This window comes from Pagrus major, chromosome 17, assembly GCF_040436345.1.
Source record: "Pagrus major chromosome 17, Pma_NU_1.0".
Lineage (NCBI taxonomy): Eukaryota > Metazoa > Chordata > Actinopteri > Spariformes > Sparidae > Pagrus > Pagrus major.
Window position 1 is genome coordinate 15,085,713 of NC_133231.1, and position 27,150 is coordinate 15,112,862.

Consider the following 27,150-nt stretch of genomic DNA (forward strand, 5'->3'; position numbering starts at 1 on the left):
TACTAAGCTCATTACCACGACTCCTACAGAACTTCTGAGGGCTTGAAGGGGGTGAACAACAGACAGATACCACCCACCAACTTGTGGCAGCGTGGCACCTAACACATGCTCTTCGTGTGTGATCACCTCTGTGTTTTTCTTGGACTTGGACCGTGGCAAACGGCTCCAGCTTGTGCCTCTGCAGATGGCCCTCCTCTCTCTCACCTAAATGCGTCCCGGCCTCTCTCTCCCACGTTGCATTCCAGCTGCACTCCCACCCGCCCGCTCTCACTATCTTTTCTCCCATTCTGCGTTTTTTTGTGCCCAAATTGCAGTCTAACAGCTTTTTAAGAGCTGTTTTGCTGGAGTTTAATCCTCCTAGCCTCCCCTTTCAGCCTTTATTCCATTGTGAAAATCTTGGCTCAGACCGAGACCCTTTTTAGAGAGTGGACCCGCTCATCCACCCAGCCCCCCCTCCTGCTGCTCTGCTGATACCCCCGCCACCCAGGGCATTCCCTCTCATTCCTGCATCCCTCTACAATCCATCCCCTCATTCCTCTGTTTATCACTCATATGTCTACAGTCAGTGAGCCATGATCCCTGAAATCAATGCCTAGCAGGCCCCCTCTGAGAGTTATATAAGGTGTTACTAATTGTTGATTTGCTTTCTCCATGGCTCTTTCTGCCATCACTCCACTTTCCCAGACTCCGTGTCAGCTGTCATCTCTTGCCAGCCTCTCTCCCTTGCACTTTCTCTCTCCCATCTCCCCTCTCTCCCGTATCCCCCTGTCCCTTTTCTCTCGCTCTCTACATCCCTGGTGTGAAAATCACAGGGGTTTGTGTCAGCTTGTCAACACAACACTCAAGAAAGCAGGGCAGAGGGAACAACCGGAAAAAAAAGAGCCACTACATGTTAGAACGACCGGAAAAAACTGAGGAAAGGTAAAAATGGAAAAAGTGGGCTCCTGTCAGCTTCCGATTGCAAAGGAGCTGGGCCTGAGAGGGGATTGATGGAACGCTGTAATCAGTCTGTCTCCGAGGCTGTCACCACGAGGTTTTTCTCTGCTGGAATAGGGCACTGCACACATCAGGGCAGCAGTGAGGCTGATCACATGGGAGAGCAGTGGCAGAGTTTCTCCCTGGGTACCTGCTACAGCAGATGCAGCGGATAGAGTAATAAAGTGGTATGCATACGAGGAGGGGAAGAAGGGAGGGAGAACAGGAGGAGGGGGCACCAAGAGTGCTGATGTGACATAGTCAGCGAGTGTATGTGAATGGTGCTGCAGTGCCCCTACAATGTGCCATAAATACACCCATTCTTATACTGTCTTCTCACACATAGATGCACACTCACTGTCACAGCCCCATATCTTTAGGGTTTCTAGTGGGCAGAAGCATCTCTCTGAGTATAATTCTAGCGCAGCTTTTAAAACAGCTCCCCCACTCTGAAGCCAAGAGCCAAAGAGCTGAGAGCTGACTCCGTGCAGACAGATAGCAAGTGACTGGCTGGCTGGCTGGCTGGCTGGCAGGAGGACAGGAAATAAAAAGCCATATAAAAAAGGGAAAAAAAGGGGAGGGAGCCAGTGGTGGCGGTATGAAATTGTCTGTACCCATCAGCCAGCAGTGTTGACAAGATGTTGATTGAGCTAGTCTTGTCATTTCGTGTCATTCCTGCTTACCCCCTGGTGTTTCCACTGCAAGACAGCTGCTGGCTGGATCTGTGTCACAGTTCCAGCCCTCTTCTGTCCCCCCCCCCAGCTTCTCTCTCTCTCTTTCTCTGTCGCTTTTTCTGTCTGTATCCCAGTTTACCTCACCGACTCCACCCCCCCCCCCCCCCCCCCCCCCCACCCCCACCAGTGTTTGGATGGAAGGGCTTTCAGTATAATTTACTGTGCTTTTAAATCATTAACTTCTTGTGCTGTTTGCAAAAGCCCCGGTTTAGTGTGTGCACAACAGCTGACACGGTGGATAAAACAGCGATGGTACGCAACATGTGACAGAAAGGCTTCTCAAAGATGGGACAGGAGCCGGGAAAAAAAAAGAAAACCTTTTCATTCCCCGCCGCAGTCGTGACAAGTAAACGAGACAGATAAATATATAAATAAATAATTGATTCAAAATCCATAAAACAATGAAGAGATCATGTTAAAATTGCCTCCATCTCTTGCTTTTTCTAAAAGGCGGTGGAAATGAAAACAAAGGAATTCTCTACATAGATTCTGTACTGGGACTCTGGGCCTAATGCCCTGGAGTGTCAATTAATTTAGTCTAGGGATTTGCGGCCTACTCTTCCTAATTGAGCCCGGTGGAGACCCCCTTGGCTCTTAACGATAGGAAGTAGTGCGTTTCATAATTAATATTTTTTTTCCCTTTATTATTATTATTTTTTAATGAGGGTGGTAATGTTGTAAATGTATGCATCTCATTAGAGTAAGAGGGCCATCTACACTATTGTTCACTTCTGCAGTGTTTGCTGCTGGTGAGATGAATAAGAGATACAACCTCATTCAGAGGCAGCGATGGCACATTGAAGTCAAAGCTGCGCTTTTGTGTGCGTGTTTGAATATAAAACAGAGCTCGCTCAATGAGAGTCTCATTAGTGTTGCTTAATATGTGTGCTTTTTAAAGCTTAGAGGTTAATGCCCGACTTGCCTCCATTTCACTGGAGCTCTCTTTAATTTGATGCATAATTCTTTTTTGTCAGCAGCTGACAAGAGCCCCTTCAGAGAAAGCAGCTGAGCTGTGTTGTGAACTCTGCATCCAACAGGAACACAAAGGCACACAAACACTCCTAATTAAACCTGTTTAAAATGTGTCTCTTCACTTTCTTTCTAATGTTCGCTCCACATTACAGAAGGTATTTCAGAACTATCCTATCGCCCCATCTCTCTGTCCAGAGAACATAACTCCTGGTGGTTAAACAAATTACCTCCTCTCCCAGGAGAGCCATGGATCCAGTGGAAACAATAAGTGCGTGATTCACAATGCTGCCGCCTCTCTGTTCTTACAAAACGGCCTTCAAATTGCCATTTTATTAATCACTGTCTGTGGTTAGTCTGTGACCAGAATTCCTGCTCCCTTTTCATCTCGAGGTGGAGAAAAGGCGAGTTTTAATTTAACATCAAATTTTTATTCCGTTCATCAGATTGCCTGTAACTTGAACCATTCCTTTAAAATTACTGATGACTAAGAGCTTCCAGAACACAAGAAAGGGAGGGGAAAAAAAACGTTACCTGCCGACCTCAATACATCCTGCTTTGTGTTGAGAAAAAGAAGGGAAGGGGAAAACTAATTTCCTGAAACTCCATTTCTTAAGCGTTGATTAGTAAAGGAGCATAATTAGAGTGAAATGTGAAGTCAGGGGTTTTTTCAGATTGCGCCGCTTCCTCTAGAAAAATCAGGCCATGATTAATGAATAAATGATTAATGAGCGAGCTAATTAATCAATTAATTATTAAGCAAGCACTCTGAACAAGAAACGGGCAGGATGACGGTGAACAGTGGATATAAGAGATGGTTAGGTTGTGTGCTGGAGAAAAAAGGATTTAGGATAATCTGCCTGTTTGTTCTGTCAGTTTGTTTTGTCTTCCGTTCCAGGGGAAGATGAGGAAGAGGGCGGATGGGTGGGGATGGCAGGCTCAGCACTCATCCTGAGCTTCCTGAGTCTTGTGTGAGGGAATTGACCTGAAATTGCTGCATCTCGGGGTCAGGGCTTTGGGTCACTCAAAAGTGAAGCCCGGCATAACATTTGCAAACTACAGTCGATGATATTTGCATTGGGCTGTGAAAGGCCATGCGACCCACAGTCAACACCTCTTGAAAGGGAAAGAGTAACGCAGAAGTTCCCTTCTCAACCAGTCATCTCTCCTCCCCCTGTCTTTAACTAGGACACCCCATCAATCTTTGATAATGTGCAGTGTGGGTCTCTCCTGTGTGACCAGGCTGATGAGACATCACAGCAGGGATTGATGTATGAAATGCAGGCTCCCAATGTAACTGTGATATACTGGACCGTTTCAAGTCAAGTTTGACCTTTTTTTCCCGGATATTAATCGTTGCGGTGAAAGAATATATGTGTGATATATCCCTCCCCCCGGAGCTCCCCACACTTTTATTCTTTGGCTTCTTCTATACCTTTAGCGTAGTGCTTGTGGAGGTGGGGGCTTTTTTTCCCCAACTCTGCCAAAAGTCCCCAGAGCTGCTACACAACAGGATTTGGGACACAAAATATTATTTTATAAGCGGATGGGTTTATTGTTTCTATTAAAATGCAGCATTACTCTATAAAGCTGCATTTTCCCCCACCTCCCCTCGACACCCGGAAACACATCCTCAAAGCAAGGAACATGAGAGAAGGATCTTTCATCCCCGCATATCTTTCCTGGCGTTTACTGCTGGCCTTATTAACAGAGTTGTGAGTGACAGAGGCAGAGTGTGCCGGGGGAATCTCAAGGGGCTTTGATGGAGGCAAGCGATGGAGCTGCAGCAAGCTGAGGGCAAGATCATGCTTACGTTTATCCGCTCAAAGTGCTTTGTAAAGTTCTTTGTCTGCGTATTCCTTTCCCTAACACTCCTTTTACGTCTCTGCATCTTCTGGTCTATTGTTTTATTTAAACGGCCACTGGCTGGACTAGTGCCGTATTCTCTCCTAATCATACCATGGCATTGCAGATTTCCTCAGAGTCAACTGGGTGTGAATAGGTCTTTGTCATGCTGGGTGGGTCGGCTCATTGACTGTGAAACCCTGGACATATGGTGGCAGTGTGTTGGGATGTATCGTGGCAGAGAATGCCGTGGGTTGGGCTCTTGACCCTTGCCTGGCCTTTAACACCTTGCCGGCTGCACCGTGTGGCTGTGCGGCTTGATGAACTTAAACACTTTATTGTGCAGTCTGTTTTACGGGGTGTGTTTTCTTTAGGGGTTTTACTTTGGATGAAGAATGTACGGTTCACAGTCGGGGCAGATGTGTGCTATGTGACTGTTTTACCAAACACGGAGCACACGCCTTTTCTCAGGCCGCAGTGACACACACACACACACACACACAAATGGACACACACTTGTCTGTAACACAATGTTTGCACGGTAGGAGTAAATAGTCCGTGTATCTTTGATGGCCAGACTTCTACAGAGGAATCTTCTTTTGTCCTGGTGCGATAAGACTGTTAATTAAGTGTCTAACAGGAACGTCTAGAGCTTCCACTGTGGTGACATTGCCACCCGAATAGAACCACATTACACAGGGAAATGAGTTCAGCTGCAGTCCTCGTGTCTGGTCAGAGGACAAAGACAACAGAAGCAAACTTCAAACTGGGGCTGGGTGATTTCAGATATCGTTATATTGTAATATAATATAAAGTTTACTTGAATATTTCAATTTTCTGTTACTTATCACTTCCACCTGCACTACATTTGGAGGCAAATATTGTACTTTTCACTCCACTACTTTTTTTGGATAACTTTAGTTACTTTGCAGACTGCATCAGAGCCAAAGCAGCACATTTCTAAATTATTTTATTTTATCTATCGCTGATAACGCCAACGCCAAGTCAACGGCAAGTATACAGGTGATACATACATATAAAGCTCAAGTATGATGATTACTTGTCAAAAATCTCTTTGTGGAAACATTTTGTAAAAGTACCAATAGTCATCCCGATTATATTGTTGCAACATTGTGATATTTGGTCAAAAATATTTTGATATTTGATTTTGTCACCCAGTCCCAGCATTTATGAAGTGTTTTTGAGGAGATTTCAAAATACTGAGATATAGATATACGCAATTGTATTTGAAGGCCCCACTTTAAACTTATGTTTCCTTCATTTGTCTGTTTGCAAAACAAGACTTTCTCTGCAGGTCACATCCACCGACAGGGCCTCCAGTTTGGGGCTCTGATAAACAAGTGGAGCGTTACATGCTCTTAAGCCCATCTAGTGAGATGATCGATCATTAGACAGAATGTGGAGATAACTCCCTCAGCTTGCCTGCTGGCTACCGCTGATCCCATATCACCCTCGCAGGATATGGTATGAATCACAGGAAGTTGAGCTCGATCTATATAGATTGTGCCGCTTGATTACAAATGAAAAAAAATCCCATTTGGCTTAGCCACTCGAACGCCTCAGAGTCTGGCTGCGTGCTGTGTGAATGTGTGGGTGTGTGCGACGCGATGCGCGATCTGCGTGTGTAAAATAATGGCTTTTTAACTTTCTCCTTTAACCGATTTCTGATATTTGCTGATCCCCTCTCTTACAATCTGTCCTTACCTTCATTCATTTACTTTGCTCAGTCCATCCTGCACTTAAATCTCCCTTCTTGAGGGAGTCGTCTTTTAAATCTTAATTAAAACAGACTCCAACCCCCCCAACCCCCCCAGGGGCTGGCTGAAAGCAGCTTAGAACAATCAAGAGGACGGATTAGAAGTGAGAAGAAAAGAAGAGAAGAGGAGACGCGAGAGGGGGGGGGAGAAAAAACAACAACGAGAAAGGAACGCCGGAGAAAAATATTGAGAGGAGAGAGAGAGAGATGACCCCTTTCCCTTCATCCCCACGATCCTCTCTCCTTCCCCCTTTGCTCTGTCTCTCCCTCTCTCTCAGGGCTCTGGAGTCTTGGCCTGACCTATTGACATTCAGCTTCTCGGCAGATTAAGCAGCGAATGGAGCCTCTGCAAAGGGTAAACACACTGGAGGAACAATGACCAACAGGCGGCAACCTTATTGGATTCTAATTAACTGCCAGGAGAGATGGCTAGGGGCATGTTAAGTGCTGTGGGACACAAGTTAGAGCCCCAGACCTTAAACACCACACCCCACATCACCTCCTTCTCCTGTAGATTGTCTCTGTCTCCCTCTATCTTCCTCTGTATTCTCCCTCTCCTCGCTATTCTTCTCTCTTTCAATCTATTTGCTCGCTGTTTCACATATGGCCCATGAGAGCGGCAAGCAGAGGCTTTTAAAGCACTCCTCGGAGAGCTATTTGCCATCCCTCTTTCCTGGGCCACCTCTCCCTTTTCTACTCCCCCCTTTTTTAACAAGGTGGAACGAGGCTTGTCCCCCAGAGGTAGCCGTTTGAGCGATAAGGTTAAAATAGGCTGAAAAATTGGGAGAGATTATTTGATATTGAAGAGATTGAATTATCTGGAGTGAAGGAGAGGGATGAAGGAGAGCGAAGATCATTTTTCTGCATTGCCCTCGGGAGGAACACGACCAGAGGGAGAGAGGTAAACGGGATCTTAGACCTCGCTGGTCGCACATCTGAAAATAAAACTCGCTCTTTCCTCTCTTTTTTTTTTTTTTTGTGCTCCTATGCCAATTAACCCGTAACGCTAATTTGAGTGTGAGTCCAAGCAGGTCTCCCTGTATGTGTGAACTTTCTCACTGGTGCAGTGGGCCCTCCGTCTTTTGAGCGGTCCCCTGATTAGGCCGACTCACAATGGCGTTGCGGTCGCTGGGGTCCCCTGTATGGAACCACAAGCACTAATTAGACTGGTCTCATTAATGAGTTAGCGTGAGAGAGAGAGGGAGAGAAAGAGGACCCTGGCCATCATGCGTCGAGAAAGACACAGAAAAAAAAATGCAAAATGCCCTGCTAGAGACAGGCCATCGTCACCTCAGCAGGCATATAAAGCAATTCATTAATTGGTGTGAAAACAGCCACACACGGGCAAACACACACATGCTCTCACACCTCAGCACGGATACACATCGTAATGTTATGGGTATTCCGTGAACCCGTTGCTTGTTAACACATTACCTGGGATCAAAGAGGCAAAGGGTGGAAGGAGACAGGACTAGAGGGGTCATTATTTGTCGAGGAAAATTGCAGCCCAGTGTTATGTTTGTCCTTCGGCGAAACCTGGCAGAATGGAGGTCTCATCCGGTTTACAAAAACGGGCCGATCCCTTCCCTCGTTACCATCATGTGAGGCTCTTTGAAATCCTCAGAGTACTTTTTTTTTTTTTTAATCAAAGCTGGGAGGAAATGAATCGGAGCTTCAGTTGTGATCCAAGCCCGGAGGTATAGAAGGGATCCACATGACCGCTGCCCATTTCCACACCATTACAGCAACAGTCATGGCTGTAATAGGTTGAATTGGGCCATTGATTTCTCTCATGCACCCTCTCTTTCACCCAAAAAAACTAGTCGGTGCCAGTTCTGAGATACACCCAGTTCTTTTTTAACAAAACATCACATGCTCAAAGACAGCTCGCACAAAAAAACTTCAACCTCAGCCCAATGAAAGAGTACACACACACGGACACACACACACGGACACACAACCAATACAATATGTCCCAGCTTGAGTTCCTGGGGAGTTAAACAAAGGACTGAGTTTAAATTGGCTTTTAAAGAACTCCCAAGCACAATCAGGGAGTTGACTTGAGCTACTATAGTGTGTCAGAGGACTGTTTAGAGAAAGAAGGGTAGTTAGGCTGAGGTCTATAGTGCAGTGAATGGCTAATCTAAAGTGTGACGGCTCAAGAGCTTCCCCCGACCAGCTTCAATAGGCCTCCAATCAGGCCTGACTGCCCTTCAATCTTTGGTCAGCTGTTTTAACTGGCTTGTGATTGAGTGGCTTCATTAAGGGCCTATTTATCTTCCCCTGTATCACAGTCCTGGAAGACTGGTGACGTGCTCAACACACCCACGCACCGCCTCCACATGAACCTGAGCAGATGCACAACTGCATTAGCACACGCAGAACATTCAGCAACACAGCACGACTAGAACGAACATGGTCCTTTTCAGTTAGTTGAAAAGATGTAAAATCTCTTTTTGTTCTGAACTGTGCTGATTTTCACAAACTTCCTCCTCTTTTCACCCCCGTCGCTCTCCTCTCGTCAGCTTTCCCAGCAGCTTCATCATCACTTCTCTCGAGAAATCTGTCCCAGGCCCTGTAGGCTGTCATACCATCCAGGATTTGGCATGAGACTGTGCTGAAGTGTAATAGCGGCTGAACAAAAAAAAAAAAAAAAACGTGGGCCAGGTCAAACCATGACCCCACACAGACACAGACCCTCCCAAACAAGCCACAACAAACAGCTTTCTGTAGCCACTCTCTGCCTTTGATCTGAAGAAGCCGAGATGAGATCTGTCTCCTCTTCCCTCTCTTCTCTTTTGCCCTTTCCTCCTCTTTCTTTTACGACTTCTCCTCATATCTCTCTTTCCGCTCCCGCTGAGCAGGTGTATTAAATGAGGTGACTATTCCAGCAGCATTGGGCCGCACCTCAAAGTGCAGTCTGTGAAGAGGGCTTTTCTCCCCTTCCCTCTTATCTTTTATCCCTTCTATCGCCCCGTCTCCTTTACTCTCCCTTTTCCTCTCCCTTTATCCCTCTCCATCCCCTTTACTTCTTTTAACGTGTTCCCTCGCACTCTTGAATGTGAAATAGAGAGGGCCATCCAATGCCTCTCATCTATTTGAATTCATCCACACCTCCCTGTCTATCTGGCTCTGAGCATCTCTCTCTCGGCCTATTGTCTATTTAGCTATACGTCTAATTATGCTGTCTCACTTATGTAATTAGCGCAAAAATAAATGGCTGCCGTAGCTTTGTCTCTTCCCTTCACCCCTCCCGTTGCAGGCTCCGAGAAAACAAATTATGGAGAACAATAGGTACAAATGGCTTCTGCACCAAACCACATGATGGATGCAGCCTGGGCTCCCTGCATCTCATCCCTTCCTTTTTTCCCTTCCTCGCTTACTCTCTTTACTCTCCCTCCCTTCTCCATTATCTCCAGCTCTATATGTCTCTGTTTGGAAACAGGGGAGGACTTGAGCACGCTCTCGCCCAACTACCCTATCATTGTATGGCTGTATCATCTGTCTTCCCTTCTTGGCACTGACACTATATTCACACTGACATCATATTAGGCAAGGTCTCTTTTTCTATCTTTCTCTCTGCTCTACTCTCTCTTTTTTTCCCCTTCTCCTGCTGTTGTCTCCACTGGCACTCTCTCCTCTCCTCTTCATCCCCCAGAGCATTCTATACACCACGAATGCAAAGCAAACGCCTGGGACTTTCTAAAGCAAACAGCCCGGCATCCTGTGCCGTAGCCCCATCTGTGGATAGTCTGAGCAGGGAACAATCAGTCCCTCTCCTCCTCTGCTTCGTTCTCTCTCCAGCCCCCTGGGATCTGCACAGCGCTAGGATGCCTCAGTCAGACGGGTGCAATGTGCTGGAACAATGGTTGGGCTGCTTCCTCCAAGGAGGGGTGTTAGGTTCACCTCAGCCAGCTTGGGAAGCACTTAGCCATGTGTTCATGCCCTCCTTGCTGCAGCTTCGCAGGAATGTGGCAGAAGCAGAAAAGCCTCCCACTATACACCTTCCTTACCTCAACCTCATACATACCCCCTATCCAAAACTCTACTATGCTTACACACCGACACCTACACGCATGCACGCACACAACCACCTTCTGCGTGTCCAAGTGTACACCTGAGATCTAATGCTTAGCCTGAGGTGTTGAAATATCAACTTTCTATTAATCCCCTTCAGACTTGCAGTCAGTTACACCTTTGTTGTTTTTTCACCTCTGCTACGCTGGAAGAAAAACAGCAGGTTTGGTTTACACCAATACAAGCATATCCATTACCTGAAATGCTAGGCTCCTGGCAGTAAATCCCTTTGACCCCTCTGCCTTCCTTTTCTTTCTTTTCTCTCTCCCTCTCCCTCCCCCCTCTGTTCTCACGCTGGGCCCATTGCATCGGCTTTCTCTGGCCGAACAGACGGCAGGAGAGAGACACACCTTACCCTCCTACCGGTTCAACCACCCACCGCCCGCCTCAGCCACCCACACGCTACATTGTTCCTCACGTCTCCACACAGCTCAATAACATTAACATGTTTTGCCGTGGAGGGAGCCGCAGTTAAAAGCCTGATCGATAAGCTTTGACTGACACCCCTCAGTTGATAGCAAATTGGCCGCCTTCTATCGCAGACCCCCCAGGGCGAGTTTCTCAGCCCTGTCCGAAATGGGAAAAATAAATGGAAATAAAAGACTTCGCTACACTTTCTCCAACCCTTCACCCGGCCTCCTACAACAACACAGAGCTGGGCTTTCATTGTGCAGAGGAAAAAGAGACCACAGCAAGCCCACTATTTTGGTTAATGGTTGAGTCACTAGCACAGTATTAGCCCTGGTGTTCCAGGCAGTTTGAACTGACAGGAAGAGGAGATGAAAAGAAGAATGAGAAAGGGAGGGGGGCTGGACTTCAAGGAACGAGGAGTTGGAGCACTTGCTCCCAAAAGGGTATACACTGTTTCCATTGCTAATAAAGTGAGCAGCAGGCAGGCAATCTCTCGTTTCCTTGAATGTGTTTTTAGCCTGAGTTGGTTAAGGAGATGACATGTCCTGAGAGCTGGAGCATCATTAATTAGACAGTTGGACTTTGACTAATCGCTCCAGAAAGGGCACACAGCCCTGAAGATGCCAAACACTCATCTTAGCTTATCATCCTCTGCCCCAGTGTGTGCCCTTGACCTCTGTGCATGTGTGTGCATGTGTGCATGTGTGTGTGTTTGTTAAGGGTGTTGCGTCTGTGGGCTCCTCGTGAGTCACTTCCGGATGATGCACACATGCCATAAGCCCTGGTGCACCCAGAGAAATATGTCAGATCTTCTGTTTAGTGAGTCCCACTGACAATTACATTTCATATAAGGAGAAGTTAAAATAAATCAGCCTCTTGTGTTAAATAAACGATGTCTGATGGTATTTCCTAACTGAACTTTTCTCTTCCCTGAACCCCTTCTCAGCTGCCAGAATCCGTCTCCAACAGAGCTATCTTTAATATAAGGTTAAGGAACACGGCTGCTGGAGATAACACAGGAACAGATATTGCTGCAACGCAGAAGATAAATTTCAATTTGCTGTTGGTTTCTGTGTCTCGGCTGGAGATATGAAATTCTTGTCTTGCAGGGCAGGAATTGATTGGAAAATAAAAATGAATGTGTGGTCTGGTATGTCTGCGATTCTTTTCTGTTGTATGTTGGGCTTGGGGTCTTTTGAAATGGTGATACATCTCTCTAGTCTGAAGTGACACTTACATTTTAGGGGGAGATAAATGCAATCCAAGTCTTTCTTAAAATAGCTGCTACTGTATAAACGTGACTGTTTCCCTTGGGGGCCTGTTTTAATGACATGCACACAATCCCGGTTTCTCCCTTTCTCTATTCTTAACATTAACTATGTTTGTACAGAATTATAAAAGAGTAAACATGTTTGCGCTGTCCCCACCAGTCAGCATGCTGATGATACAGCCTGAAGTGCTCTAACTGGGGAAGAAGACTCCAGGCAGTGGCAGGATGCTGACACGGCCCCTCCATTGTCCCATTCCTTGTCATTTCCTCCCCGGATCCCCCGACTGCCCCAGAGGAAGACAAGGTGAGGATGTGCAGAGACAGACACAAGGAGAAAAGCCAAGACAAAAAGAGGATGGGCGGGAAGGGGTAAAAATAATACTGGAAGAGGCCAAGTGCCATGCACGGTTTGCTACCTGGCCACTTATGCTTCCTGTGTTGAGCCATACCAGCGTACACATCCAGTTAAGTTGCTAACAGCTGATAACAAAGCCTCAGGACACACTGCCAAGTTCTTTATCTGTGTTTACCCGCATGGCAAAGCTGATTAGAGAAAGGCAACATTATGAAGCTCCATTGTTTTCTTTCACCTTCCAGTTTCTCCTTCCGTACACGTAGCAAGTGCGTGTGCGGGGAAGGGGGAAACGGGAGGATATCTGTTTACAAAGAGGGGCAGAAAGACAATGGGATGTTTGCATGACACGTCTTCAGGATGAGGAAAGAAGCAGGACATAGTTTAAGATGTTGATCATTCATTACTGTCTGTTTGTGTGTGTGCATGACCTCAAATCTGGAGGCAAACATTCAACAACAACTTTCAAACAATAACTTTAGTTGTTTGGTGGAGAAATAAAATACACATTGGATATAAAGAAATAAGATATAGCTAAATGTGTGGATCTTTACATTTGATTTGTGGCCACTAGAGAATCTACAAATATCAGATACAGTGTTCAATATAACACCCTGCCAGCAAAACCATTACACAGGGCTCAGGCAAACAGGAAATCAAAGTGGGCCAAAATTCATCTATATCTTTGCCATGACTATGTCTCCTAAATAATGCAAGACACTTCTGTTCAAGACTCAGCTGTGTTCGGATTCTGCTGCGTCGGCACTATTGTGCACCTCGTATCTAACTCTCCTCATCGCCTGGCTGGGGTTCTTGCCGCCAAACTTTCTGCCACTTACCTACTTTACCCTCAATCTCTTTGCATCAGAGGCGTACAAGAAACGAAACTGATAGAAGGGAGAGAAGAGAAATGGAAAACTAGAAGGAGGGATTTTGTGTGTGTGTGCGCTAGTGTGACAGAGAGGGAGACAAGTGTAACAAGATGGAGAAAAGGTTAACGATGCTCAGCGGTCTTCCTCAGTGTTTCCCTGCTACTTGTCAGCTTAATCATCAAGAGACTGGTGACACATGTGAGTCTTGTCCCTGTAACCAGACTCCTCTCCCTCTATCCTCCCTCCCCCTCCTCATCTTAAACTCTGTTTCCCCATCCGGAGTCCCTCCACAAGAATTCAAAGAGCAGCAGAACGGCAGTTCATAAAATATGCACAGCTCCCCAAAACCAACCTCTTGGGCCACATTGCCACTGCGTCCACAAACACATCTGCACTGCATGAGGAAAAGACAAATCTCTGGTAATGGGAAAGGGAAGGATGCCGGGGCGGGGAGGAGGGGGCTCGGTCAGGGCTTATCACTTTCTCGGCTTAGTTGTGTCCGTGCGTGCCCTGTAGAAGTGTGCGTGTGCATGAACAGGCTTTCAACCTTTGGTGAAAGTCTGCCGGCCGCCTCCGGCCCATTAAGCGGTTACGCTCTTGCGTCCTCCTGTCCCATAGTCACACATTCTGCGACCAGGCAAAGGAGTTGTGAGAAGAAGAAGTAAGGTGGAAAATTTCCACAGCGTTACACTATAGTGGGACATGACAGGCAACGCGACTTAAGAGGAAGGGAGAGAAACTTGTAATCTCAGCTCACAGCCTTTGAACTTGGCCCGATGAGACGTAAGCGACCCAAAGCAAAAGGTTCCAAAGAAGAGCTCACTGAAGATTACTCAGAATACTGATGCAGTGTGGAATCCAATTCCTCTGGGAGCCCAGGGGACTTTCCGAGAGAGTAAATTATCAGTGTTGTACAAGACTACATACATACAAATGTATGCTATATGCCATACTCACATTTCAAAGTGGAGCCATGTGCTGTGGCCACATTTTTATACTGTGGAAGACTGGCACAATAAATGAGGTCTAGGGTCTCTTAGGTTCTAATTAGGGCAGCTGTTACCATTTTCATTATTTGTGTGTTTGTGTGTGAGAGAGAGAGAGAGAGAGAGAGAGAGCGGGAGAGAGAGAGAGGAGTTGTGTGTGCGTGTGTGTGTGTGTGTGTGTGTGTTAGGGTTAGGGTCAGGGAAAATATGCCACTGTCTGGCTACCGCCCCTTCTCATCCAGCTGTTGCTAGTCTATCAGGGAGCAGAGGTCTGCTGGTGTCATATCCCTCCCCCGAGCTCTGAATAATGACAAAACCATGCGGAACCGGGGCTGAAGGTAAAGACGTATACTCGCAACAAATGGCCACTAAGCACGCTTTGCCATTTGTGATCTGGAAAGCTGGTGAAACTGCGAGTGATTCAGTCTGGAGGCTACAAAGGCAGCTTGGAGAAATAAAAAAAATGAAGCCTAAAAGGATTATTCCATCTTTTGTCCCTCCCAGAGAAGATCTGTGTCAGCGCGATACTGTTGTGTATTCTCTTACATTTAAATGTAATTATTTTCCCTCAAATTGTTAATGCCATGCAGTAGTTTATCAACTCTGAAAAATGCTGATAAGTCAACAGTTGCTCAGTGTTAATTGCTGAAAGCTTCTTTTACAGCACTAAATTAATGAAGTACGTTTCACCAGCTGCTCAGAGAGTCGGTCTGTTCATAAAGATTAGATTTATACTGAAAAAACAGAGATCCTCTGTCCTCTGTCACATCTCACTAATTCGATTACACCGCCATCAGACAGATAGGAGATAGATAAGGTGAAAACTACCTTTATAAGCCTGACGTGCATCAGATTAAACACTAATTCCTTTTCAAATGTGTGTCTTTTTTTTTTTTCTTCATGAAACACACTCACAATCTGGTTTACATTGATCCTGGGTAGTCTGAGTATTTGATTTGTTTTTTTGTCATAAAGATTCATAAACAAACTCCTGTAGTCAACTCACTTCTGCAAACAAGAAGCAGCAGGGGGGTGAGTGTGTGTGTGTGTGTGTGTGTGTGTGTGTGGGGGGGGGGGGGGCAGACAGGTGCGTTATTTCTCCGCCTGTCTCCCGAAAAACAAACGCTCCCCCTCTCCTGCCTCTCTCTCACTCATTCTCTCTATCCCTTTCTCCCCCCCCTCCCTCCCTCACTCTCCCTCTCTCCATCTCTCTCGCTCCATCACAAACGCACATACCCGAGAGACTGTGCTCGACCGTGCACCCTTTTATCTGTTTACGCACCGTTCACAGAGACCACGATCGATTACGACTCAAAAGAGAAAAACTTCAGACCAGTAGGAGACATAATTTCCACGTCGTTCCATCAGGCCAGAGCTCTCGCTTTAGTGTTTTAATGGAAATCAATCTGGGGACCACTGACTAACTTCAGGGGGGGGGAAAGGGATGCGGAGCTCTGCACGGCTCCGTCTCATATCTCGGCGCTTTTAGTTGAAGCATCTCATCCAGGAGAATTTATTGTGAGTGGACGCAGTCCGGAGCAACAAATCCCCCCGGGTGAAAAAAAATAAAAATAAAAATCTGATAAGTTAAACTTTGCGTTCATCCACACACTCGTGCCTATCCACTAAAACAGACAGCGTCTCTCTCACACATCCGAGATCTGAACCAGAACAGTAAAGAGACCCCTCTGATTTACGCAGTGCCACAATCCTCCGGTGCTCCGGGTCGGCTTGCAGACAGTGGAAACCTCCTGATGTAATCACTCTTTCAAAACTAATTAAACATTTACCGGCAATTAACAGCAGTGAACTGTAGCACTGCAGCATCTCAGTTGCCCCCCTGTTAACAGCGCACTGGATGGCTTGACGCAGCGCGCCAGCACGGAGCGCGGTCCATCCTCTCTCCACCGATACAGACCTGCATGCTGGATGAGGACAAAACAAGAAAGAAAAAAGCATGTCTTACCTGAGACCATAAGGCAAAAGATGAGGTATAACGCCGTCATTTTAGAAGCTCTGGCCGCTGATTGTGTTGCGTGGAAGGATTCACTCGCTCCGTCTATGCGACTAGAGCTGGTTATGGTCCGCCGCGGCACCGGAATATCACCGGACGGACAAGCCAAGCGCACTGGGATTCGTCTAGAATAGCATCCAGTTGAAAGAAATGACTCTGAAAGGTCCGAACAGTTTGTAAACTCTCAGTTAACAATGCATCTCCATAGTTGGTAACTTTCCCCACTGCGTCAGCTTCTTTTCCAGGGTCCGCTCCCCGTCACGCCGGCACAGCTTTCCCCTCTCACTGCGCTCTCTAACAGTCCATTAGTGGATCTGGCGTTTCAGTCGCTGCGATCGTCCACGGTCCACTTTTTCACCTGCTTGAGCATGCTGAGCTCGAGAGCGATCTCTCCTCCTCGACAGTGCGCAGTGATAAACCCCGGTGAAGTTGCCTCTCGCCCCCTCCGCTGGAGTCTCTCACTCTGTTCTAACACACTCACTCCTTCTCTCCCTCTCTCTCACACACACTCTTCTCCCGTCGGTCTCCTCTGTTTACTTCTCACTCCCTCTTGCCAATAGGAAATGCGCACTGACAGTCATCTGGTGCTAGTAGGGGGGGTACACCGAATCTGGCAGGAGCTGAGTCGGAGGAGCCCCTCTGCCTCAGATGCTTGCCAGGGGGGGCCCAGCGGCCCCCGCCCCCAGGGGCCCCGCTATTGGCTCATCGTGCGTCACGGGGAGGGTATTTAAGACATTTATTCTGAGTTAAATGACTGCCTTAACATTTTTGGGTGGAGCAGCCCACACGGAGACTTGAATTCTATTAATTCATGCTATTCATTTGTAGGAAAATGTACATTCTGTTGTGATCTAGAAAAAAATGTGTTTGAATATAAATCTGCATTGTGACCCCACTTATGGCAAACTAGCTCAATATAAACATTAATTTTCATCAAGTCTGAACCTTAACCCAACCCTCTTCATTTTCTCTTTATAACCACGGCTCTGTGATTTAATCATGCTGAGACTCGACAATATGAGCTGAAGTAATGTTGTCAATGATAATGAGTCACTAAACTATATATAGTGTTAACAGACTTCTCAGTATGCATTATTACACAGAAACTCTCCCGCCTTCTGAATGAAGTTGAGAAACCAAACCTTCATTTTTGTCAATCATGGGTCAGTTTTTGATCAAAAAGGAAATCTAACTATTGAGAATTGGTATCTGGTTCAATCGCTTCCCTCCATCAGCCAACAGATTTGGAAACTAATTAAGGCAAATGAATGTGTAAGTAGTCACATTAGAGCCGAATCAGCTCCAGATGTTTTGCCAAATGGTGAAATGATGACTTGATTGTAAAAACCTCAACACTTGTGAAAGAATAAATCAACAATTACAACTTGTTGTCTTTTGTTTACCCAAACAACTTATGTTGTTTAGCCTGAATCAGAATCACTAATTCAGTTAGTTTACAAATGACTATGAAGAAGCCTACCTTCATAGTTTATCCAGAGAAAGTTCATAAGCTTGTTGAGATTTTTTTTTCTAATTATTTTCTTTGAAGTTGACTCAAAACATACTTTTATCAGGTGCAGTTTGATCTAAAATGAGCCTATTGTTCATTGTCATACAGTGGGCGCTAAAATGAACAGAAGAGAACAGAGTCATTATCATATTTCAACAAAAGCGAAAGGCTTTTATAAAGAGATGAAAACAGTGCAGTCTATCACTTGCCTGTGGCTGTTTATAGGCTCGCTCTTTGATGTTGTTCATTAGTTATTCAAGGATCTATTGATTAACCAAAATAATAGGCCTTGCAGTCATCCGGTTAATCAGTCTTTCACTTGTATGTGTATTGTAGCAAGCGACGATTTAATTTAATGTTAACACATCCCCCCTTCACACACAAACAGTGAAAGACACGCACACATGCGCCCTGTTAACTCAACCAGGTGGTTTGCGCTCCACAAGACTGTGAAAAATTCATCAAAGTGTGTAAATCTGGACACTGAGGACTTCAGCGTGTGTGTGGATTCCAGAAAACATCATCCAGCAAAATGAGAGTCTTTCCTTTTTGACATTTCGCGCTGCATTTAATTAAAGGCTGAAGCACACAATGATTAGGGCTCACTCCTCATGAGGGTCCCCCCCCCCCCAACAGTAGTTTTCAAACCCCGGGGCTGGCCTTCCTGTTTATTGCCTCCCTGTAATGCAAACATAAGGGTCCCCTGCCAGTAAACACATGTTGATGGAAGAAACAGCTTGCACAGCTGGGAAGCCAACCCAGGTTAGTGTGAGTGAGCACATGGGCAAATGAGCGCGTCTGAATGTGTGTGTTTGTGCGCAGGAATAGATGTTTGTTGTTTCTACATATGTCAGGGTGCGATTCGGGCTGTCTGGAGCTGGAATGTGAGAGATAAAGAGTAGTGAGAATTGATTCTGCTTTTTGTTTTTCTCTGAGTGTATGTGTGTGTGTGTTTGTCGGCCATAGTGTGCACATGTGAAACCATCAGTGACTGAAGGCGGGGGCTCTGGTGAGCAGTAAAACAGTGGGGTGCCTCCACCCAGTTGTGCTGTGATAATAAAATCAGCAACCATTGTGCAAAGACTGTCACCAGGCATGATGCTGTGATTGAAATGCATGATCTCCTATGGCTCACACAGATGGACAAATAGATGAGGGCCAAACAGATGATACATGCACTAGCATCGGTTTGAGCCAATAGTCTTAATTATGCTGGCCTCCGTGGCATCAAATGGAGGGCGCCCATACTCCCCAAGCTTTTGAGTGTGTGAATAATTTATAAATAAAAAGGGGGTTTTCAGCTGTGGGTTTATTAATAATAAATATGGTTTGATATTTACTAAACTGTTCAGAGGGAGAAAGGGGTGACAGTTAAGACGTCGTTTGCATGGTAATTGTAAGGAGGTAATAAATAAGGCATGAAGTGGAGATATATGGAAATGTGATTCGCAGGGAAATGAGAATAATTTAACAAAATATTATCCCAGTCCCTATTTGACCCGGGGTCAATTAAAAAAAGAGATGTCAGTCGCGGCGAACGGCATGCTGGGCCCTTAAAATTACATTCGCTTGCTTTTTCTTTTGTCTGGCTGGAAAGCGGATCCAACGTTCAAGTGGAGAGAAATGTATTCATACTGACACAAACCATGTGTTTAGTTTGAATGAATATTAAACTGAATAAAATCAACCTCATTACCCGCCACGGGAAAAAGAAGACATTTCTCTCTCAAAAGTAAACTCGGTAAAACATGAGCTCCAAGTTGAGGAATGTGAGTTTTGTTTTGTCTCAAAACCTTCCAGCGCGGTGGGAAAACTCCACATAGTTTTCAGTGAAAACACATATTGGCCACACATTATAAAACATTTTATATAAGCTTATGAAATGATCATGTTTTATCATTCAAACACACACTAATCATTCCCCCCTAATTGAATCTGTATCATAATTAATAAGCTTCATCTTGGGATTTGAAATACAGCCCACTGGATTGATGAATATTAACATCCTGCTCTCTGTAATGTAGTGAATGTCCATGTTGCAGTGTTTGGGCTCCTCTAGGGGTCTAAGGTTTATGCTGCTATCCATATGAGAAACATTACACCAGCTTTTACTGTAATTGTGATATTGAATGTTGAGCTGATCTGTGTCAACCATAACTCTGAATGCCGCTACAAGCTCATAACTCATAAGGACATATACCTTTGCTAGGCAGTGGTATCCATCTGCCCGCCTCGCGAGCAATTCAAAACTGTCTCCTCTCCCCCATTCCAATAATATGACGTCAGTCCACTGCACCGGTTTGAAATTTTGCAATTAAGCATTTTCTTTATGTGTGATTGACGAGCAGGAGGAGGGCCATTAAAGCTCAACATGGACCCGGGGCTCACTCTGCAGTCTATAGGACTATTTCCAGCCTCGTATCAAATCCATGTCCTCTGCCCTAATATCAGAATATGACTCTGGCCACCCATGGATTTTGTTTTTGTCTGTAATGAAAGTCTCTCTGGGGATGTGGTTGAGAGATTCTTTTCCTCAAGGGTCAAGGAGAGGTTGAGGCTTCTGGTTCAAGCTGCGCTCGGAAAAGGGTGTGGATTACAGGAATGTGACTGTTGAACCCAGTTTCTACAGATATATACAGGCAAGGTCTGGAGTCTGACATTACAGTGGTTGTGACTGTGGGGACTTGAAGGTATAGAGTCACATGGAGATAAAGTCATCACGACAAAAAGGAGGTGAAGCTGCACACTTTGTCGTAGGGATGATATATACTTATATAGGGGCTGATAAATTATCTAGAGCCCGACTGATACTGGACTTTTGATACTTAGATACTGTTATTAAAGAGTAAAAACATCCCAATATTAAAGATGGAGGAAAGGTACGTAGTTAGTTTAACGATAAACTTAATTGTCAAAAATGATATCAGTGCACTGAAACAATAAACTCCACTGGGAGTTTAATAATTATATAAATTACCTCAAGATTCATTTTCTGCATTATGTTCTATAAAAAAAAAAAAAAAAAAAAAATTGGCACATATTGATCAACATACGGATATATCTTTAATAGGCCAATAACAGCCAATAATATCGGCCAACCAATATAGAGGCTGGGTTCTAAGATTATCAGCTACAATGAAATTATAGCCGATTAATAGGGCAGTTATTATGAAATCCATTTATTTTTAATGACTTAGCAAGTGCTGCATCTACACACTCAGATACAGTTAGTGGTAGTAAGCACCTTTAAAGCCTGCAAAGCGGATGACCACAGTTTGACTTGCCATTTTGTCATTCGTGGCAACCAAAGCTGGCTATTTTTTCACAGGAAGTCGGATCATTTCCAGCCATTTCAGTGGTGACAAAACCAAAACAGGAAGGCTATTTTAAGCCAAACCATCATGTTTTTCTAACCCTAACCAAGTGGTTAACCTAAACCTTGGGAGACCATAAGGACAGCATAATTAACAACATAAATTAGCAACATGAAGAAATGTTAAGTTTAAAATTATCTGTGGTTTTGCAGAAACATACTTAACCAACATTTACTCTGCCGATCGGGTTGGCTGCGCATGTGTAGAGCCATCAGTGTAGACTAGAGAGCCAAACATGTCGCTGCCAGTGTGGATGTTTTTTTTCTTTCTTTGAAAAAGTTCTTATTAGAGTTAAAAATATTAAATTATCCTTCCATCCAATTTCTTTTGAAATTACAAAAATGTCAAATTATTGGTTATCTTTTCAGTATCGGCCATGAGAGGAAGGTAATTATCTGTTATCGGTATCAGCTGAAAAAAATCCTTATCATGCATTCCTGTTCTATAGCTCTGATGTATCTTTAGTAGTATAATCAAATTTTAAACTGACAGGGTTTGAGCCCCGATGAAGATAGTTTTTCATCATCTAATAAATGCACCAGAGCTAAAAAAGCAACTCCTATTTTTGCAAGCCAGCACTTCATCAACCTGGTGGTGCGTTTCACCCGCCTCTTCAATAACGTGATTACAACATCCCCCAAAAATTTAAGCTCAGATTGACTGGGTCCTTGGCCAGCCTAGCCGTGTCTTTGCTGATAAGTACAGCAGTAAGCTGTCTAAAATATTCATGCACTGATGCAGAGTTGTTGTCCCTTGATGGGCCTCACCATGTGCAACATCTGTTCCTGATGTCATGCGCATTCCTGTGTGCCAGAAATGCCCTGATGGCGTCCGTGGCATCTCTGCTGTACTAAGCCATGTCCAGACACACAGCGCTTCCGCTCAGCTACGATAAATATCTGAGACAACCGTTGCAATCCAGTCGCCTGGACAGAACTATTGAACACTTGTGCTAATCCATACACATAGATTAGCCAGTGCAGTCTCACACTGAGATCAGCAATACTGCCACTCATTGATGAATGCGTCATCTGATTGTTGGCTCTATCATGATTATTTTGTGAGTATAACACTGAATAACTCCTCAGTGCAGCAAACTCTAATGTGTTGTGATACAAAATACTATGTGCCAACCCACTTAACTGCCAACGCATTAATGCAGTCAGCTCAATAACAATTTGATGAATATAATTAGCCTATATTCCAACATTGTACTCTAATTAATGCAGCAGTCAGAGTCTCCTCAAACCATTAAAAATGTAAGTTAAAGGTAAGCAGCCATATTGTTTTGACCCGTCCACAGTTGACACTGACCTCTCATGTCTATGACATGAAAAAGAGGCAATGAGAGGGACAGAGGCAGAGTCAGCAAATAGTCAAGGTGAATGCTGTTTGGATACAGTGTCCATACCAGTCCACAACTACAGTCACAGCTTCCTTCAACACTGGGCTCGCCTCGCTGTCTGCTGACAATCACATGAATAGGCCACGACTGACTGCTTGTTTTGTGCCATGATCCCTTGCTGCTCAGGCCGCTGAAAAAAATAAATAACCCAGCTCTGCACTGCTATAAATAATGGATGACTCGTCCACTGTCACTTTTCATAGCATGTCAAGCCACGGCCTGGCCATTATTAGGGTCTGTCCTCTTCCCCTTTCTGCCTCTGACTCCAGTTTTGTTATTGTTCTGGTCGACTTGCCTACACACCTCTTCAGTGGGTTGGCTGTCAGTCTTTCTCTGGGTTAGTGCAGTTGATGGTTGCCACAGAGAAGAAAGAGACGCTTTGGGGGCTTGAAACAAGATGGTTGATACAGCGAGTCGCTGCTGGAATGGCAACAGCAGGAAATCTGCCTTGACCTGGAACAGGTAGCTAAGCACTTTCAGCTAAGATGTCATCCGTCTGCTTGCGTTAGATAACCTGTGCTAGAGCGCTGCCGGGGAAGTGGTTAGGGATTGACCTCATCATCTTGACACAGACTTGCTGTCGCCCTCGGACCCAATGAAAAACTAACAGCGTTGCTTTAAAGTTGAAAACAGGTCTACACCCCCGGCGCAAGAGACAAGACCGCTTACTTAAACAGACACACAATATGCCCCGATCCACCCATCCAGCAGGAGAAATCATGGATTATTTACATATGCAGCTGTGTTGAAGAAAAATGAATGAGGAACATCTGGCTGGAGACGGGATACGAGAGAGAGATATGACCGGCCTCTGTTACACAAACACATGGGTGTGTTGAGGAATCAGAGGAGGATGTTGTTTTAGGCGCAGACACTAAGAGAGTAGGAACTGTTTTCACCCCTTATCGGTTTCAGCTCTCTGTTCAAAATGTGCCTCGGTGCCACCAGGCCAGGCCCGAGGCGAGTGTTGTCCACCAGCAGCTCTCGGCTCCCGCAGACTGAGCCAGTCTCTCCATCTGCAGAGTAATAGCATCAAATCAAGGCCCGCAGCAAACAAACCCTGACAGATACTCTCATTTGGGATTCACTTTGGGACAGCTGTGGTGCCATCCAAAAGGGGGGACGGAGAGGGGGAAGCCAGCAGTCAGTAATGTATGCAGAGTGTCTGCGCGTCCTGGATGACAGCAACACGAGCGCTTGTCACAGGAGACATCAGTTCTACTTAGTCACAGCGCTGCGGGGCAATCCATATGACTGCAGTGCTGTGCGAACTCTATTAATAGTTATCTACCTTTCAGGAGTTATTATGCTGAGTAGGGGATGACAGAGGAATATAATGGATGAAGTCCCAAATGAGGGAAGGAAACAGGGTCTGTGGAGCATCTTTTGTGCCACTTGGCCCGTTGCAACTTAAGAATCTTCCTCCAATCTTCTCTCTCACCCTACTCGTGTTAGCCTGTGTGGCTGGGCAGTCCGGTGCCAGGCCCACGGTTTATGTGAGAGGCATAATAAGGATTAGTTATGGGGCAGGAAGGGAAGAGGGGGGGGATGGAGGGAAAGATCAGCAGAGGTGGGGTGCAGAGAGCAGGCAAAAGAGATAGATGGTGAAGAGAGGAAAAGGAGGGTGGGAAAGATAGGCGGGCTGCCGCAGACTTGTTTAAAAATCAAGGTCCTGAGTTGGCCACGGTTAATTTTTCATCATACTCCTAAATTAAAAATGTGAACGGTCATCACTTATTTGTCAAATTGTCTTAGCTCAAAAGGCAGATGTCACATTGGGTTTGCAAAAGGTCAGGGGGAGCCAACCGGAGGGGAGGAAGAGAGTGGATCAAAGACTGCTGATCCCACCAAAATGCCTGCAAAACTACCTTGTTTAAGGGGCATTTACTCCAAATGGAGTTCCTGCACTGTTACACTAAGTGGAGATGACATGATTTAAAATGGAACATCTGGAATGGCTTTGGTATACTTATTCAACATACCTTCAAGATCCTACATGAATATAGCAAATATATAAACAAAATATACCACAGCAGACTTATATCCCCTACTTAAGTCTAAAAAGCCTGTAAGTTAATACCCATATGCTCTAAATCAATACCACATTCCTTTCAGTGTAAGCATAAATATGTATCTTACTTTTCCAGCGATTATCATAACCACTCACATTCGCTTTAATCATCTCATGGTGCTCCTCCATACGCATGAATATTTAGACATACTATAATGTAAAGTGAATCCATTAGATTTCTGGAGATTATTTTACTGACTCTCACTGTCCATCATCCCACGATTCCCTGTCTTCTTGTTATTTTGGTGCTCTTTGGAAAGGAAAAGCAGCATGTCTGAAGGAAAAAACCATGCAAATACACAGCTAGAATAATCAACCTCCCCTGGCGATGCTTAGCGTGCCTCATTTCCAAGATTTCCAAGATTAGAAAGAAGGAGAGGGGAAAAAATGATAGACTGGTGTTGCTCCTACCTCTTCAAAATTGCAAATGTGTAGATCTATGGATGAGTGCTTAGCCCACAGCTGCCAGCCAAAGGAGAGAGAGACACAAAGGTTCCTTGTGTTCAGGGCTAAAGACTGGCCAAGAAAGGGAGCTAAAGATCTACTAGTGTACCTCAGCTGTCTTAAGGGTCAATAGATCCTTTCCATCCCACTAAATGAGCCTACAGCCCCCGCTGTTCGGCCATAGACAGGTCAGAATTGCTAAATCAATGTTATGAAAGACAACACCATGTCAAAAAAAGTCGATTCCAGTTTCGTCTCTTTGAAAACGTCTATCGTAACCTCAAGTGTTCAACAACACATACCAGCTCATATTTTGTTGTCTTGAATAAGAAACAGACAGGGTGAGGAGAGAACCAGATCCTCGCCATTCAAAACATCGGCCCTTGTTTTGTTTTAACACATCTGGAAAGCTGGTTCCTTTCGCCCCATTCCCTCATCTCTTCTCGATAGGCTCAGGATAAGCATCTGTTACCAGGGACATCTTGGAAGATCTGGGCAGCCTAACAGATTGTGTTTGAGGATGAGGAAAAGGTTGTTTGAATTCAAAAAGGAGGTGTGATTTCCCACACAGGCTTCCTGTTAGTCTCCTGACCTCACCTAGTGGAGGAGATAACAAATTATGATTTTCAGTGAAGAGAGTGGAAAACTCTAAAACACCAGTTTGTTTTTGTCTGGCAGAAATGACAAATATTGTTTTTGCAACACTGAAAACATTCTGATTATTTCTATCATGTAAAACTGAATTAGTTGTTATGTGTATATACTAATCTTGTAGTAGGCTGCTCAAAATTTGGAGGAAAAAAAACTGCAAAATGTAATAATATTGGTCATATTTCATTTGCATCTGCTCATGGACGCTGCAAATGATGAACTCATTTTCCTGCGAGACCAGATTTAAAGCAGTTAGTCTGCGTATTGTTTGGGTTACACTGCTCTCTTATCAGCTCTATTATTAGCCAGCCACTCGCTCTCTGCAGTTGCCTTCCTTCCAGTATTTCCTGATTGCATTTTTCATCCCCGTCTCAACCGCGTCCCCGCTTCTTATGTGCTGTGTACTTTCCCTGGCAGTTCCTGTAAAAGGCCACGTCCTCGCTATGATCAGAACTGTTTTTAGAAAATAGGATCTGAGAGGAAGTTCATCATGCCCTTGCCACGCCAAGGCAACAAGCGCCGTACGTCCGTCGAGACACGCCCCAATTACCTCTGTGACTTAATTATATTTCACACCGGACATTGTAAGCCAAGGTTGTGCCCCGGTGTCTGTCAAAAGCACAGCCAACAACACATGGCTTACATGAGTCGTCGATCTGTGTTCCCAAACCGTTATACCTGTTAGAAAATGAACGCGGTTGGAGGAATTGAGACTTTATGTAAATATTAGTGTTATTATTTCATGGGCTTGGCACAGACTTTCATCCCAAGTGACTCACAAATTCTGGAACCCATTTGCAAAGCTGAGCTTTGCACCAGAGAAACGCAGGTAAAGTACATTGCTCAAGGGTACAACCGTTCCACATAATACGTGTTGTATTAAAACAGGTTGTGCTCAAATTAAGTGGACCCATGAATTGAAATTAAAAAGGGGCCCCTTTTGAGAGGAAAATAGATTAGTTTTGCTGATAGATGATCACTTGAAAGCTCTGTGATGTGAATAAGTAAATTTTGACCAGTTGCAGTAAAGCTGATTTATATCAGTTAAGATGTTGTCCTGAGGGTGCTGCAGAGGGGTGGGGGATATGGCAATTTACCCAAGAATACATCAAAGCCTTCTAAAGTGGCTTAATGCTACAGATATGCTTTTTCATTGTTTACATTGTATAACCTAATTTAGTTTGCTGAGAGGAATTCCTAAACAGAGCATTAGCTTTACATTCCTGAGACCGTTAACGTCAAGTTGGTCACATAAAATGTTGTATACGTATGCAACACTTCTCCCTGTGTAAGTCTGGTGCAGTACTGACCTTTTAATAAGAGTATAGTTAACAGAGATCCCTGTGGTACTATTCATTATTGTTGTAACACTAGCTCAAGTACCTTAGCGGAAACTAGAAATTGTGGTTCCCC

General features: G+C 44.9%; 1 protein-coding gene across 2 annotated transcripts in view; it reads right to left on the bottom strand.

Moving 5' to 3' along the window:
- Window positions 1-16,843, bottom strand: part of kirrel3l (kirre like nephrin family adhesion molecule 3, like) — a 35,064-nt gene extending 18,221 nt beyond the window's left edge. For both annotated transcript variants that reach the window (XM_073485906.1, XM_073485905.1), the window contains exon 1: window positions 16,235-16,843. In XM_073485906.1, the coding sequence (XP_073342007.1) occupies window positions 16,235-16,274 (40 nt within the window). In that variant the 5' untranslated portion in view covers window positions 16,275-16,843. The remainder of the gene's footprint in view (window positions 1-16,234) is intronic.
- Between the last annotated feature and the right edge of the window lie 10,307 nt (window positions 16,844-27,150).